General features: G+C 40.1%; 1 protein-coding gene across 1 annotated transcript; it reads right to left on the bottom strand.

Moving 5' to 3' along the window:
* Nucleotides 1-8,170: 8,170 nt before the first annotated feature.
* slc25a28 (solute carrier family 25 member 28) lies at nt 8,171-14,044 on the bottom strand. Its single transcript, XM_003451919.5, has 4 exons — nt 13,509-14,044; nt 11,001-11,229; nt 10,171-10,227; nt 8,171-9,777 (listed from the first exon to the last, which is right to left on the bottom strand). The coding sequence occupies exons 1-4, from the start codon at nt 13,851-13,853 to the stop codon at nt 9,227-9,229; spliced, it is 1,182 nt and encodes a 393-aa protein (XP_003451967.1). The 5' UTR covers nt 13,854-14,044; the 3' UTR covers nt 8,171-9,226.
* Nucleotides 14,045-15,606: the final 1,562 nt, after the last annotated feature.

The raw sequence follows: 15,606 nt of genomic DNA, 5'->3' as shown, positions 1-15,606 counted from the left end.
TAGAGCCTTCTCTGTAGGGATGTGTCAGTTTGGAGCTTCATATTATGGACTTTGAATGAAAAGACTGCAGGCCCTGTGACAGACTGGCGACCTGTCCAGGGTGTACCCTGCCTCTCGCCCTAAGACAGCTGGGATAAGCGAATGGATGGATGGATGGATGGAGACTGGCTGCAGTGACTTCTCTTAACCCTATTTCCGGTTAAGGTTAACCTCGCGCTAACCTTAACCCAAATTGAGCCTCACCTTAAAGCATGTCTTGACTGTAAAATGCAGTTATTTATGCAAAATGAATGTGTAATCCATTGGGTTTTGTCCCATAGTGCTGTGTGTGCCCAAATTACCAAACGCAGAACATACAAGAACCTCATGGAAAAACTTTTTCAGCACTGCAAATCATCTTCCATTCAAAGAATTAAAACACCACCTTGTAATCTGGCAGTTTAAAGACAAACGAGTGTGTGCCATCTTTTAGTTTAACTGTCTTTAATAAATTCGTCACATGTCCTTTTTGGATTCCTTTTAGTATTCCTGCTGACTGAGAGCTATGATTGACATTTTGTCTGTTACACTTACTGTCTTGTCTGTTTATTCTCTTATTATAAGAATAAACGGACACTTCGTACTGCTGTGTTTGCCATTAAGGTGTTAAACTAATGAAAGGCAACACCCTGCACAGCTTGCTTCATAGGTCTGGATTCAACTCTAATCTGCACCTCTGTGCTTCACACCTCATCCAATCCAAACCAAACACCAACATGACACCTTTAGATACAGCCTGTTGTTTGTACCAAAATGCAGTTTTGAGTATTTTAGCTGATGTCACAAAATATTTTTAATTAATAAGGTTAATAAGGTTTTAAATATCAGAATTTGAAATCACCTGGTCCCTAACGAGCTTCAAAATTACTTCAGTAAAACCTGATGTCAACAACACATGACATACTATACTGTGTCATTATTTGTGTAACACAACCAAAACCACAATACAGAAACTGTGTGTGGGAAAACTATGTTCACTCCATACTTCAGTAGCTTGCAGAACTGAATTTAGAAGCAATAACTCAAAGTAACTGTTTTGTGCATGACTTTATCAGCCTCTCACATTGTTGTAAAGAATTTTCTTCATTACAATGTTGTTTCATGTAAATGAGGTTTGCATTTTATTATTATTGTTATTATTTACTTATTTATTTGTTATTTTTATGCACAACTCTGTGAAGGCCCCTTTTCACTCATTGTTTGAGGACTACTTTGGATTAGTTCTCTTCTTTTTCAGCCATTCTGTTGCTGCTATGTGGGAGATCATTGTGCATACTTTAGCGTACAGAGGAGTTCATGTTAGACTCACTAAGTGCAAGCTGCCCAGGTCCTGTGGTTACAAAACAAACTCAAGTCATCAGGCTGTATCGATCATTTCTAATATTACTGTTAGAAACTTTGACATTTAACATACTAACTGAATCCTATAGAGTCTAATATGAAGGTTTTGGTTCTTTAGCAGTTTCTCTAAGAATATTGGAGTCTGACCTTGGAATGAATTTGCTAGAAAGTCCGCTCCTGGGAAGACTGCCTTCCTCTTGTAAATAATCTTTCTTGTTGTAGAATGACGGACTTCAAATTTGGAAAGTTTGGAAAGGGCCTTTACAACGTTTCCTTAGATGTGCAAGAACAACTGGTTCACTGTGTCATCACCCACCTGAATGCTCCAGACCAGCAAACTGCCACAAACCTCTCTGTTTAATGAAGTGCTCACACTTGCTGATGATCAGTTAATCAAGTGCATTTGATTAGCTGCTACTTATCCAGTAAGGAGGTGCTTGGTTTTTCACACACTACTTCAGCATTTTGGCTTCATTTTATCAGATATATATTTACACAGTGTTTGAAATGTAATGTGTTGAATTCGTGTTTGTCTTATTTTCTGACCTGCTAGGGACTAGATGATGATTTTTATTGTTATTATTATGTCATGGTGCATAAAACCTTAGGACTAAAAGATGGGTTGCTTTCTTTGTCTTGTGACTTTATTTTTACACTCATGTGGATTTAAATTCTGAGACTGAGGGGTGGGGGTTAATGCTTCAGCATCACTTTAGCAAATGAATTAGATTATGAAACTCCGGTTAGCACGCTACTAGACCCGTGGATATAAAACAAGAGATAACATCTCAAGTCATGGCTGCAAAGTGATTTCAGGTTTTACAGAAAGCCAGTAAATAAAACAATCTAAACAAATTATGCCGGCCATAAATGGATATTACATGATCTTTTATTCACTAACACCAATTATGTTAGCTCCTTTCTGCTTTACCGGCTTCTCCTCCTCTCTTGGCTCCTTGCCTTCCCTGCAAATCTGCCTAGAGCTGGAGAGACTGCAGCAGCCAAGGGGATTACAGCAACAGCTCCTTTATCCAGCAGCACCCCCAAGGAGCGTGAGATCACAAACTTTATGTGTCTGTGTGTATCCCAGCGAATTAGATGAAGAGACCGTAATCACACCTCATTTATTATCTGCTGGTAAGTGTGGAATAAAGTGGACATTATGGCATAATCCTGTATCACCCTGTAATTCATGCTGAGTGGTCCAGTTGCGATTTAGCTTAAAATATGGAGCGAGATCTGACAAGAGAAACAACCAAAGAGCAATACAGGGGGAGAGAAGGCTACTAAGCTACTAAGGAAGAAATCTTGTAGGGGACCTGAGTCCTTCAGGCGTTCACACTCCTAATACCCTTGTTGTGTGTTACTGTGTGTGTAAAAACACCACTCCACAGGTGCTTGCTGTAAGGGGCTTTGACTGCAGGCTTGAGTTTCCAAAACATGGACTTACGCTAATGTGCAAGGGAGGTTATGTATACCAGCCCTTCAGCATTTTGTAAGCATCTTTTTCACCAGTCACTATGGTGAATTATTGTAATAGAAACACAACTGCATGAATGTGTGTGTGTGTCTGCCTTATTGTCAAAGCAGTCGTGCAAGATGTCCTTAAAGCAGAGATAATATTCAGTGGAGAAAGTACTCCAGGTTTGTTTTAGGGCACAGCAGCTACTGAGCCACACACTTACACATTATACCTAACACACACACACACACACACACACACACACACACACACACACACACACACACACACACACACACACACACACACATACATATACACATACACCCACTGGGTAAACACCTCGGCTTAATTATGACTGAAAGTGAAAAGGGCGTAGCACTATAGCTTCTTTTATCTCTGTGTATCTATATAAATGGGTCATTGTAAAAGTAATTTGCGCTGTTTGTGGTGTATGACTGCTGTAATAGGTAATGCCATATTAATTATGATATTGGTACCCTATATTATCAGAATGACAGTGCTCTAATTAGAGGCTTGGCGCTGTAAACGTTTAAATGTTTGACAGTTTGAGTAACTTGCCAAACATGTCTTCCTAAGTCAGGTTATGCAGCGTTTCGTTTCTCACTACCATCTTTGGCTCGGCAACTTTATTAGAGCTCAGTCTCACCATAAAACCGGTCTGTGAATGAAAGTACGAGTCACAAGTTTGAACACAACTTTTTATTTTAGGTTTTTGCAGTATTTTTAGTTTCTGCACTGAATAAAAATGCTGAACATGCAGAAAGTGTAAAAAGTAGCTTGAATTACAGTCACTGGACACTTCATTAGGTACACCTCTCTAGCACATTGAGCTTTGTTTGCCATCAGAACTGCTTTAATTCTTTATGGCATAGATTCCACAAGGTGTCGGAAACTTTCCTCAGAGATTTTTGTGTTTATTGAAATGACAGCATTACACAGTTACTGTAGATTTGTTGCACATCCATTACATGAATCTCTTGTTTCACCACATCCCAGAGGTGCTCTATTTGATTGGTTTGGAGGCCAATTGATTGCAAAGGGATAGACACGGTCAACAGAAAAACTCAGGTACTGCATTTAAACAATGCTCAGTTGGTTCTAAGGGTCTCAAAGTGCGCAAAGAAAATATCCTCCACACTAACTACCACCACCCTGATCTATTGATAGAAGCCAAGATAGATCATTCCACACACTGAAATCACCTTTCTTCTTCATTCTGATGTTTAGTCTGAAGTTCAACAAGTTCCCATGCGATTCAAAAATGAGATATTTGCAATGACAACCTAATAAGGTACCGACGCATTTAGTAGGTAAAAAATGAAAATGATGTGTGTTTTTCCAAGTAGCCACCTTTTGAGAGTTTTGCGCAGGCTTGATGTTTTCTCAACCACCTTCATGATGTCATCAACAGGAATGTATTTCCCAGCAGTCTTGAATGAGTTCACACATACAATGAGCACTTATTTTTCCTGCACACTCATCCCAATCCTCCATCAGCTGGGTTTAGGTTGGATGACTGTGGAGACCAGGAACATCCATCCACCATTACACCTCCTCCTCCATGCACCATGATGAAAACCACATATGCAGATACCATCAGTTCACATTCTCTGCCTCATCTGGACACACTGGATACTGGTTAAAAGCAAATAATGACACATTTCCATTCCTTGTGTTTCTTGCTTAAAGAAGTCCTCTTTTTCTTATTGGTCTCTTATTAGACTGCGTGCTTTTTGAACTCTAGGAAGCACTGACGGGGGTTTCAATCTGAGGTGCCATTACCTTCCAATATAAAACTATAACTAACATCCTTGGTGCCACAGAGGTAACTATTTTTTAAGTGATTTTGCACTGTTTTGTTTATTTGCCGTGCTGTTCTTGTCATAACATGGATTCAAATATGTTTGCACTACCTTGCCGTAATACAGTTTATGTATTATGTTTATGTTTAGTGCTGAAATGCTATCTCAAATTCTGCCTTATCAGAATGAATAAGTTACTTACATGGCAAAATATTAACCTGCTTTCATCTAGTCGGACAGAATTTTCAGATCTCTGCAAAACTCTTAAGTCATCTTCCCTAAAAACAGATTTTTGCACAATGATTCACTTGCGGTGCCGAACGAGGCAGAGGTTAAACTGCGCAGATTTCTTAGATCCAATAACTCACAATTGTTTACACTTGTTGCTAATGATGTGACGATACAAATATAAGCCAGTTCAGAGTGCTCAGTCTGGAAGGGTGTGTTGAAACTTGAAACCAGCAGTGAATGGAAACAATCCGAGAGGCAGACGAGGAAGACAAGGAAGAGGAAGAAGATCCAGAACAGTAATATACGATTACATTGGAGCAAGTGCTGTGGATAATGTTTTTTGCTATATGTAATGACAGCCCATGTGAAAGCAAACTGAAGAAATGTAGAGAATGAGACATGATTTATTTATTAAAATGTCCCCTTTCATATATTTCTTACACAAAATAATGGCTACTTTCAAAATTATAATATGAGACATGAGATTCACAGTATAGATAATAGTAAACATTAACTACATGTTACATTCTTGAGTAAAACGCAGGCTCATGTTTGGCAACCTTATGAAGCTGATTAATATACTGTCAAGAGTGGGAAAACAGTGGTTTCTTCTTAGCTTACTTTATTGTGCTTTACCATATTTCACTTAGAAGAGAAGAGAAGAGAAGAGAAGAGAAGAGAAGAGAAGAGAAGAGAAGAGAAGAGAAGAGAAGAGAAGAGAAGAGAAGAGAAGAGAAGAGAAGAGAAGAGACATTGCAGTCTTCCACATATTATTCAGGCATATAATGGATTAATGTCATATAAATATACATAGTACCATACTCCATTTATCTTCATTGAAGCGCACATATGCACACACACAAATATAGTAAGAAAGAGACAGGCAAATGACCAGACTAAATAGTTTACTCCTTTCAGACTGCTGAGATTTGGAGCAGACATGCTTATTCACACAGAGAGAGGGAAGGAGATACAAGTAGACCATTTTAGCAGGATAAGCTATGGCAGACCACACATACTGTGGACTGTACATGCATGCAGACATAGTGGGAGAGCCCGAGCAACAGAAACAGTTCATTAACACTCCCTGTTTGAACAGGTGTCTGCCTGACTAACATGTTTATGTGTATGTGTGTGTGTGTGTGTGTGTGTAGAGTCTGAGGTGGGGGAGCTGTCACTCATCACCAAGTGTTAAGCCTGCTACTCTAAAACGCATGCGTCCAAATGCTGTTTTCTAACTACAGGATTTTGGTGTTTATCTAGCGTTTGTTTCATATCAGTACAAAAGAGCAATAATGGGACCAAGTCAAGCAATTTTACATCAAAAAGACTGCCGATCATTAAAAGTCTGCAAATGTAAGTAAATATCCGTTCACAGCTTCTTCCGGGTGCAGACATGCATCCTCGTCACAGTCTGCAGATTTACCTTACCCTTTTTAACCTGATTGATAAAGTTGAAAATGTTTGCTGATTGGATATACTTCTGATTAATTCAGCTGATGCTATGTTGTGATGTCAAACTGACACTTCTACAAAAATCTCTTAATAGGTGTTAAAAGAGCAGTCACAAGTCTGAGTTTCCGGTTTGTATTTGTAATGTACATGAATTACTCACAGGAATGCACTCACATGAATTATGTACTTATATAGTATATAATTTTCATATATGGTTTAATCCAAAAGCAAACGAATTAATGGAAAAAATATGGAATTTCAGACATTATGATTTATGAGTAACTAATCATATTCATTTCTTTTTTTGTTGTTGTCTGTGGTTCATGAGAAAACTAAGAACTGTATTGTATTTGTTAATATTTTTACTTTCATGACAAAATTATTAAAACTAGTCCATCAGGATTACAACGCTTGAAAATGACAGAATAAACATTCACTGCTTCAGATTTTTTTTCTAGCTTGTTGCATGAATTGTAGACTTGACACTGAAGACATGAATGTGAATATGATGAATAACTCCTGAGTCATGATGGCTGTTGTACCTTTGTTTCATTAATACATATATCTGTCTTGAAGCACAGCATGCATGACATACGGTTATTTATTGAGTTTTTTTCCCCAGCTTTTACGCTGATGTCTTCTTTAAACTATGTAATTAAAGTATACAGTAAAATGTTTCTTTTTGAAAATATTAACTCAAAATCTGATGTTCGCGTCTGTGTCAGATTTTAAAAACGGACGCTACTTCAACATAGACTCCTGCATAATCAATATGATCCATCTCTGAAGTCTTCACCATTTACCCTTTTATTTATAGATTTTTTTCTTCCAAATTCCAAATCTTCACTCTTCCAGCAGTTTGAATTCAGCCAGTGTGTTCACAAGTTCAAGTTGCGCTTTCAGTTTTGAGGGGGTCAAAGTTGAAATGTGCACCTGTGCTCAAGACAAAACAACTGTACCTGCCCTGGATGAAAAGTAAATACCTGCAAACACACACAAACTTACCATATGTTTCTGACAGCACAGATGTGGCTGCAGGCTTCGCCTCCCTTTTGATCCACCCCGTTCTATGCTTTCTGTTCTAAAGGGAAACAAACGCTTTGGATCTTTTATACAGAGTAAAACGGCAATTGTTACTTTTTTGACTGGTGAATTTGCAAGAGCGTTTTAAGTCTGGGGTGTCAAATATATCGCCCAGAGGCCAGAAATGGCTCCACCGAAGTGTCCGATCTGGCCCAACAGATGGCTCCATAAAGTATGTAAGCTTCAGAGGAGCAGGGCACCAAGCATTGTGTTACAAGTTGTTAAGAATACATTCATGAGAGCTTTCCAGTTACTTATGAGTTCTTACTGATAAGAACATTAGCTATGGGCTGCCATACCACAATAAAAGAAGGTGAATGGAGCCCTACCACCATGTTCTCTCTCAGTTTCTTTTTGTTAATAAATGCCTCATTTATTGGTTTTATGTAAGGACTTCACTGCTCCAACCCACTTAACATAAAAGTGGGCTGTGTGTGGTCCGCGAATATGAGCTTCACACCTTTGTATTGAGTTATTCTCTTGCAAAGCGTGCACACACACACACACACACACACACACACACACACACACACACACGCATACACACAGAAAAAAAATAAAACATTTAAAGAAAGTTGGGCTCCCCACCTTTTAATAGCAGTGAATAGAGCCCGACTGCTGGGTCTTTATTCCACAAGTGCAATTCAGTGTCAGAAACAATCAGACATCAATCAATAAGAATGACAGCTTGCATTAAAGTGTATTCAGTGAGGGTACAGATGTATAACTAGCCTCTTGAGACTCTTTTGGATACAGCATAATGTACACCTTTTCTGTTGAGCACAAACAATGAAGCTCTGTTGTTTACAAGACTGTTAGTGCCAGCTGATGCACATAAAAGTCGTCTTCTTCTTCTTTTTTAAAGCTGTTCTCTGCCAAACAGGTAGACCGTGACTAACCACAGAATTGGGGAAAGTAATAATATATGTTCTGGAAATAAAATAAGATTTTAGTTTTTTTGGTCATTTTGATAACTTATTAAATACATAATTCTGACACCTGGGAGGATCTAAAAGTTTATATTTTTTTCCCCAATTAAATCATAAGCAACTGTGTTAAACACTGATATTTGAAAAAACTAAACAAAGTAATTAATTATTTTTAATTAGTTTGCCTGCAAAAAAAAAAAGGGCTGCCTCAGTCTGTCGAAACTAAGATGTTCTTTCCTAATCTGTGGAGTTGTCAACATCTCAAGTTCATTTATAGGGAAAAAAATAGACTCTCTCAACTTGAGTTGCAGCTTTGGCCAAGTTTGATTTATTGTCTCAAGATTTCTGGACAGTGACACTTTTGAGGAAATAAATGTAGATGTTGTCGTTTTAAGTTGATTGCTTAAGATGCTGAATTAAGAACTGAACGCTCTGTCTGTTATGAGGGATCTGGATGACGAGTCAGTTACTTGCAAACAAACTTTGGATGGGAAAAATAAAAATCCAGTTCTAGGACAGCAAAGCTACAGAACTACGAGAGGCAACAAAGTAACACTACTGCCCCCTGCTGACTATTCTTCCAGCTTATAACTCCTTACAGCCTCAGCTTCAAGAATCAGAGGATACTAGTTTGAAAACTTCTCCAGATCAGCTAGTTCTCTTTTACATCACGGTGTTGTCCTATGACTCAAACAATATCTATTCTCGAGTAGTAAAGAAATATATCTACCCAAACTGCCTTTGAGGATGTCTTTCTTATCTGCTATGTCTGAATGGGATTGGGACAACTGAAGTGGATTTTAGTGAGATACTATGTGCACATTAATATCTCCTCAGAGTAGATTAAACCACAGAGGCATCTACATCTCAGCTTCCATTTGTTGTGTTCTCCTCTTGTTGTGCTGGTGCTTGGTGAGTCCATACTTGAAGAACTCATAGACTGACCAGCTGATGGCCGTTGAGGGCATCTGGTAGATGACTCTCGCTTGGACTCCCTTGAAGAAGCCCCGCAGGCCGCCCAGCCTGTATACTGTCCGGAAGGCATGGGCCAGGCCTGAGATATGTCTGTGGGCTCCTTTGCCGGAAGACAGGGAGCCGAGGGCTAGAGACTCCTGGGTGTTGAGCAGGGTCTTGCAGACATCCAGAGGCGTGGTGGCTGCGGCTGCGATCGCTCCGGCCAAAGCCCCGGACAACATGTGTGATGAGGGATTGTACTGTCTGTGAGGGTTTAACAGCTCCTGAAGGTACTCGTAGGTCATGAAGTGGAGCGCCTGGAAGGGCACGTTCATGGTGAGCTGGGTGGTGTAGCTGCGGTAGAATGCAGTAGGGCCCTCTTTCTGCCACACTGCACGTACACAGTCCAACACGCCACGATAGGGCGAGTTATACATCTGCATTCGCTGCTTCACAACTGAGGGAAACATGGGCAAAGGTGTCCAAAGATGGTAGTGCAAAGGTGGAAAGACAAGGGAAAAGAAAAGTTAGGAAACCATCACTTGCAGTAAAGCTATCCTTAAGAGAATAAACATATACAAAGACATAGTATGTAATTCCTCAGACAGCTGCAAGCCATCTAACAGCTGCACATGAGGGCTCAGACCAGTGTCCTTCTACTGACATGTTTGGGCAGGTGGACTACAGACAGCTGTGAAAGTGACTATGTGAAGCTACAGGGCTGCGGCCAACATGTGAAGATAGTTGGCCCAGGTGTGGCACCTGTAGGTTTCCTTACTGAAACCCAAAACTGCTGTTTTGAAATAGAAAAAAATTATATACATCTTGACTCTCAAAATGCTGCCCTTACCTTCAGCTGGGTTCATGACTGCATCGTGAAGCAGTGTGGCCACACACCCAGCTGTTCCTGAAACAAACACACTTCGGAAGTCACTACACATTCAGATAACTACAGCAAAATAGGAAACTAGAAGAGACTGCAGACGAGAATTTTCACTTGCAACAGAACCCATCTGACCTCGGCACAGCTTATGCTTTTTCAAAATTCAAGCTCAGGAATTCACAGCCGAATTTCTGGAAATTCAATAAACTGCTGCTGTAAAAGAACATTTCTGACCATGGTTTGCAAAGCAAAACCTAAGTAAAGAGAGACACCTAGTGGATAAGCCTGCTTATTTCTCATTTGAGGGATTTAAATCAGAAGCCTAAGCTTAATAAAAGATGACTAACAGGAAAAAAAAGAGCAGATGAGATGGGAGAAAGAGGACTTACCCAGCCTCCCATTAAACTGAAACAGAAGAAAGAGAGTGTAGGAAGAACAAGGTAATGGCTGACATTTTTTTTTTTAGTTGAGATGGCTTTGCTTTACCCGATCCACTATTTAACTTTCCTTGAAGCCACTGAGTGGCCGACAGCTGTCCCTGGCTTTTCTTTACAGTGTACAAATGTAGCTATGAAAAGCGTTTATCCGATTTGATGTCCTGCCAGGGGTTTTTTGGACTGGTCAGGCAGCACACAGATTAGGCTGAGTCAGCAGCTTCACAGAAGAGGGCATTTGGCAACAGGCTTTGAGTCGGGAAAGTCCTAAATATCAACCCGTTACAGTGATCTCATGGCTAAGATTGCTATACACGATCTATTCATTTATAACATAAACTGTGTATGGATGTTTTATGGTACCATTAGCCAAATGACTGTTAGCCCCTGGATGAATCACATCACTTAGAGTCTTTTTGAGTTTCTCATAGCTGGCAAAATACAAGGCATGGGCAGGACCCGCCCCAATAGCTGTTGCATTCAGGCCTCTCAATGGCCGCCAGATTCCCTCTGTGGCTACAATCCGGCGAAGAGCATCCATCACATTCCTGTAGCGGGCCGCAGGGTCGGGCTGAAGACTCTGCATTCGTGTCTGCGAAAGAGAGGGCATTCTAATGTAAAATAGAAACGTGAGCAGTGTGCCACTATCCTGTCCACTATTAACTTAGAACTAAGCGATATGTTTGCTGTGTTTGACCTGAATCTGATCTAAAAATAGGATAGAATGCATAATTGAACTTGTTCCATATGTCTGCCTAAGAAGACAATGAAGACAGCTCTGAATAGAATGCATTGTGAATGACGGGTTAAATGAGGGAAATGAGGTATTTGACATTGTGTGGGGTGTATCTTGGTGTACATGCATAAATGAATACAAGGAAGTATGCAGTTACAAGCTCCAGGGTCAAAGGGACATAAGCTGACTTCCTCTAAGCTTCTTTTCCCACTGACCCTGAAACACACCTTTCTCTTTTCCTCCTTGCACACGCTCACACGTACACACACACAGGTGGATGATTGATTATATAGATACATTAAAAGACAAGAGCACACAATTAATGTTTAAGTCACCTGGTATTTGATATTTATAGAAGGCTGCATGAGTGGACTAGATGATTGTGTCTGTCTCCAAGGCACCAACAGCAACATAATCTCCTAAATACCAAACTTCCAGCTGAATGGACAAACTTAAACCCCACTGTGTCCATGCACAGCTCTGCGGAGCAATGCTATGAGCACACTGCATACAAAGTCAGTGCACACACTTGTAGTATTTTCATGGTATTGCAAAGAGAGGCTGAAATTACCTCAGTCACCCATTGTCATGATACATACACATGTGTGGAGTCCTCAGCAGCTGTAGGTTTGCTTTGTTTATCTATAGCCTGTGGTTATATAACTACAAAGCAATGACCTTTGTAATGCTATGCTGTAACAAGTCCATCCATTCTTTGAGGAAAAAAACAACAACAAAGGGTTGTTTTGGGTTTCATTTTTCATTGACTAGAGTCAAATACTCTAAAGTGTAGACTCTGACAGACTTGCAAATAAAGCACACTTCTTCAGAGCCGCAGCAAATTACTGGGATTTACGATACAAGAATGACTAAACGCCAGCCTATTCAGAACTTTATTTACAGTACTTAAGAGAAAGGCTTATGTGCGGGAGGGAAAGATTTTTTTTGGTATAGCTACTCTGCACAAATACAATTCTAATGCTAAATGCATCCTAAACACTACTTTTAAAAAAGTTTGATGTTTTTACGTCTAATATGTAAATAAATTCATGCTTCTACTAAGGGTGTCCAGGATTTAGTGTGCAGGTACTCCCTGACTGCACTTTGCTGCATTTCAATTAGCCAGATCTCATGTGTGACTTGGTTGGAAAAATGCTGAGCTACACTAGTTCCACAAAAGAAACTATAAAAAATTTAAAAAATTAAAATAAAAATGGCCTCATCCGGGTTCAGGCCTGTAACTGGCATAAGTGTGCTACAGGTGAAAGACACGGATGAAGTGAGAGTGGCGATTTTCTGCCGGCCAAACACAGCTCAGTGTCCTGAGCCCACTTTGTGGCCGCCTTCCTCTTGGCTGTAACAATGACCTCTTTGGGCCAGTGTGACACCCCTCCCTACAAACTTTGACACAAAGTAAAACACATCTTGGTTCACTGAAGCTGCGTGATTCATGCAGTAAAAGATTATTTTTTGGTGAGTGAGGGAGTTGTTCTGTTGCTCCAGGCAGCTTTTTCACTGGGTTTTCTGGGAAAGCAGCTGCTCCACTGTGGGGGGAGAAGGGGGCAAATTGTCTTCTATCTTGTAATAGTCAAAGCCGGAAGGGCGTAAGTTACAAGAGAGAACAACTTGTTTTTGTAAACACAGCGTACACATTTCATCCATTGTTATTTTTGGAATGGCTGACTCATTCTCTTTAACTTAACACCTCTTTAATTAAGCAAGTGGTTCCCCGTTTGCTCGCACAAACGTGCAGTTACGTAATATTACATCCGCTGAAACTCTTGACAGCAGACTGATTTGATAATTACGTTCTTAGTTACACAAAGCTACTCCTTTTTGACTTGAATGGCGGCTAAACAACTTATTACGTTATTCGCACTAAGGTTGATGCTGTAACAGCATGCTAACAAATAAGCTAATACGGCTGTTAAACGCTAACTGAGCCGACTGACCTTGTCCTCATAGCAGCCAGCTCTGCAGCGTGTTTGGGTTAGCGAGCAAGCTAATGGGCTATGCTAATATGCGCGATGGCTACATGAATGGTAACCCCAGACCACACCAGGGACCACGGAGACGAAGCATTCAACAATCACAGAAAGTTGTGGTTTTGCTGGTTAGCCAGTGAGCCGTGCTACCTTAACACAGTCGATGGGGAACATGAGGCAGTGCTCCATTATCCCGGCCACAGCTCCAGCCAACATGTGGGTGCTAGTGGAAGCTCCCTGTGGCAAACCCTCATAGTCCGGTTCAGAGTCCTCTGACTGTGCATCTTGTGCACTGCGGATCAAATCAACAGTCTGTATTTCAGTTTCCCCTCCGATCCGGGGTGTCAGGCTTCCCACGATACTTTCTGAAACTCCCCAGAATCTGCCCCCAAGCCATCGAACTTCTGCCCCGGCAGAGGCTCCTGCAACCCCGGGATCATTCCCTGTGGTCTCCGCTGTCATCCGACGCCTCCTCACAAATCCATCTGTTTCCATGAGAAACGAGGGGATGTGGTAAGTCTTCTGGCTCGCGTGCACGGCTGGTCGTGGACCTTAAACTTTTACATTCCCTTGGGGAGCTTTTACGGTTACTTCCCTGCTACACCATTCCCTCCCCTCCTCTACCCCTGACAGCAGCGGGAGCCAGGAAAGGGAGGCAGTGACGGCAAATGCACAGCGAGCCCTACCACAGGCCGCGATGAGGAAACAATCTCTGATTGGTTATGATAGCCAAGTACTCCTCACACCATTGGATGATATCCATGCCCTTCATGATTGGATTTTGGTGAGCGTTTCAAATCCGGTCATGTGGCGTTTGACTTGAGGTGTTGCTACATGGTAGCTCATCTGTGAAAGCCATCAAAAGACCCGAAGGTCACTGTAGGCCAGCCTCAAAATGTCTTTTAGTGGCTGTGAGCAAACCAAGACACGCGTGATTACAAGATGAATGGGCCAGGGTCACTATTTCACAGTTTTTGTCGTCACTTTTGTTGCTGTCCTAGTGTGATTTGTGGTGTTGTCTAAAATCCAAACTGCAATCTGTGTTTCTTCTCTTTAAAAAAATTACTGGAAAACCTTTTGATAGGACACAAGAACATTTAGATCGGTATTATTTGCTAAATTGAAGAGACTGTGTATGTAATAACACTCGACATAAAGAGCTAAATAACAAGAATTGTGTTAAAAGTGCTTAAAAAATGTCCATGTGAGGCTCAGCCCACTAACACACACTAATCACTGATATATATATCATATTTTTTATTATATGATCATATTATGTAGAGCACATATCACTTAATTATATATTTTTTTGATGTCAAAATGTTATGTGTGAAATTTTCAACTTTGTCTACAGGAGTGTATGACTTCAGTGATGCAACAGAAAACAGACACATTACTTTACCACAATTAATTATTTAAAATCTACATTTATCCCATTCTATAGACATTGCTGCGAGCATAGGGATACATTATGTTACAGATTTGTGGTGTGGAATTGTGTGCAGCATGTAGGCTGTAGTGTCCATAACAGTAAATGCTGTGTAAACATCATAATGGTTTTATGCAAAACAGTAATACACATGAATAAGAAGCATTTTAATATGTTTTACTCAATTATATGTCAGATTTTAAAATAGACAATATTTAAGTACAAATAAATGGATATTCAGTAAACTTTCACTTATATATACTTGCTTTCCATTAAATATTGCTGTGGAAACGACCATCTTTTCCATTATTCCAAGATAATATCCAAACTGAGGCTGTGTTACTTAACATTTATTTGTATATCGAAATGAAGAAATTTGCCAAAAGTTTACAGTTTACAGGGTTTAACTGCAACAATTAGTAGTTGCAGATTAGTAATCTGTAGTGTCCATAACACTATTGAATGGTTCACAATTTCTTCATCCCATTTTACAAGATGATAAAGTTGCAAAAACAATTCATATGAGCATATAACAGATTTTTTGGGGGGATAAATCTCAGCTTTTGAGCATTTGACTGTGGCCAACCTGAGGGAGAACAGCAATTTGACATTGTGATTTTCTCATTAGTTTTGTTTCCCTTTAATTCTGGACCATTATGTATGTAATAACGATTGATTGATCGATCGATCATTTTTATGTCCAAAGTCTAAAGTAAGTAAGTTTGATTCTTCTAGCACATTCAAAAATGACTAAAGTGAAAACAGGGCTTTCCTTCTTTGAAAAATTACAAATTGTAAATTATTGACAGGGTAATAAAA

Source organism: Oreochromis niloticus, linkage group LG13 (genome assembly GCF_001858045.2).
Source record: "Oreochromis niloticus isolate F11D_XX linkage group LG13, O_niloticus_UMD_NMBU, whole genome shotgun sequence".
In the NCBI taxonomy this organism is placed as follows: domain Eukaryota; kingdom Metazoa; phylum Chordata; class Actinopteri; order Cichliformes; family Cichlidae; genus Oreochromis; species Oreochromis niloticus.
This window is presented reverse-complemented; position numbering and strand designations above follow the sequence as displayed.

What these genes read in the sequence shown, in the direction of transcription:
- slc25a28 (XM_003451919.5), bottom strand. Translation starts at nt 13,853, where the DNA reads ATGGAAACAGATGGATTTGTGAGGAGGCGTCGGATGACAGCGGAGACC. An exon ending in TCCCCATCGACTGTGTTAAG is followed by an intron (nt 11,230 to 13,508) that starts GTAGCACGGCTC and finishes TCTCTTTCGCAG; the next exon opens with ACACGAATGCAGAGTCTTCA. An exon ending in AGTCATGAACCCAGCTGAAG is followed by an intron (nt 9,778 to 10,170) that starts GTAAGGGCAGCA and finishes TGTTTCCCTCAG; the next exon opens with TTGTGAAGCAGCGAATGCAG.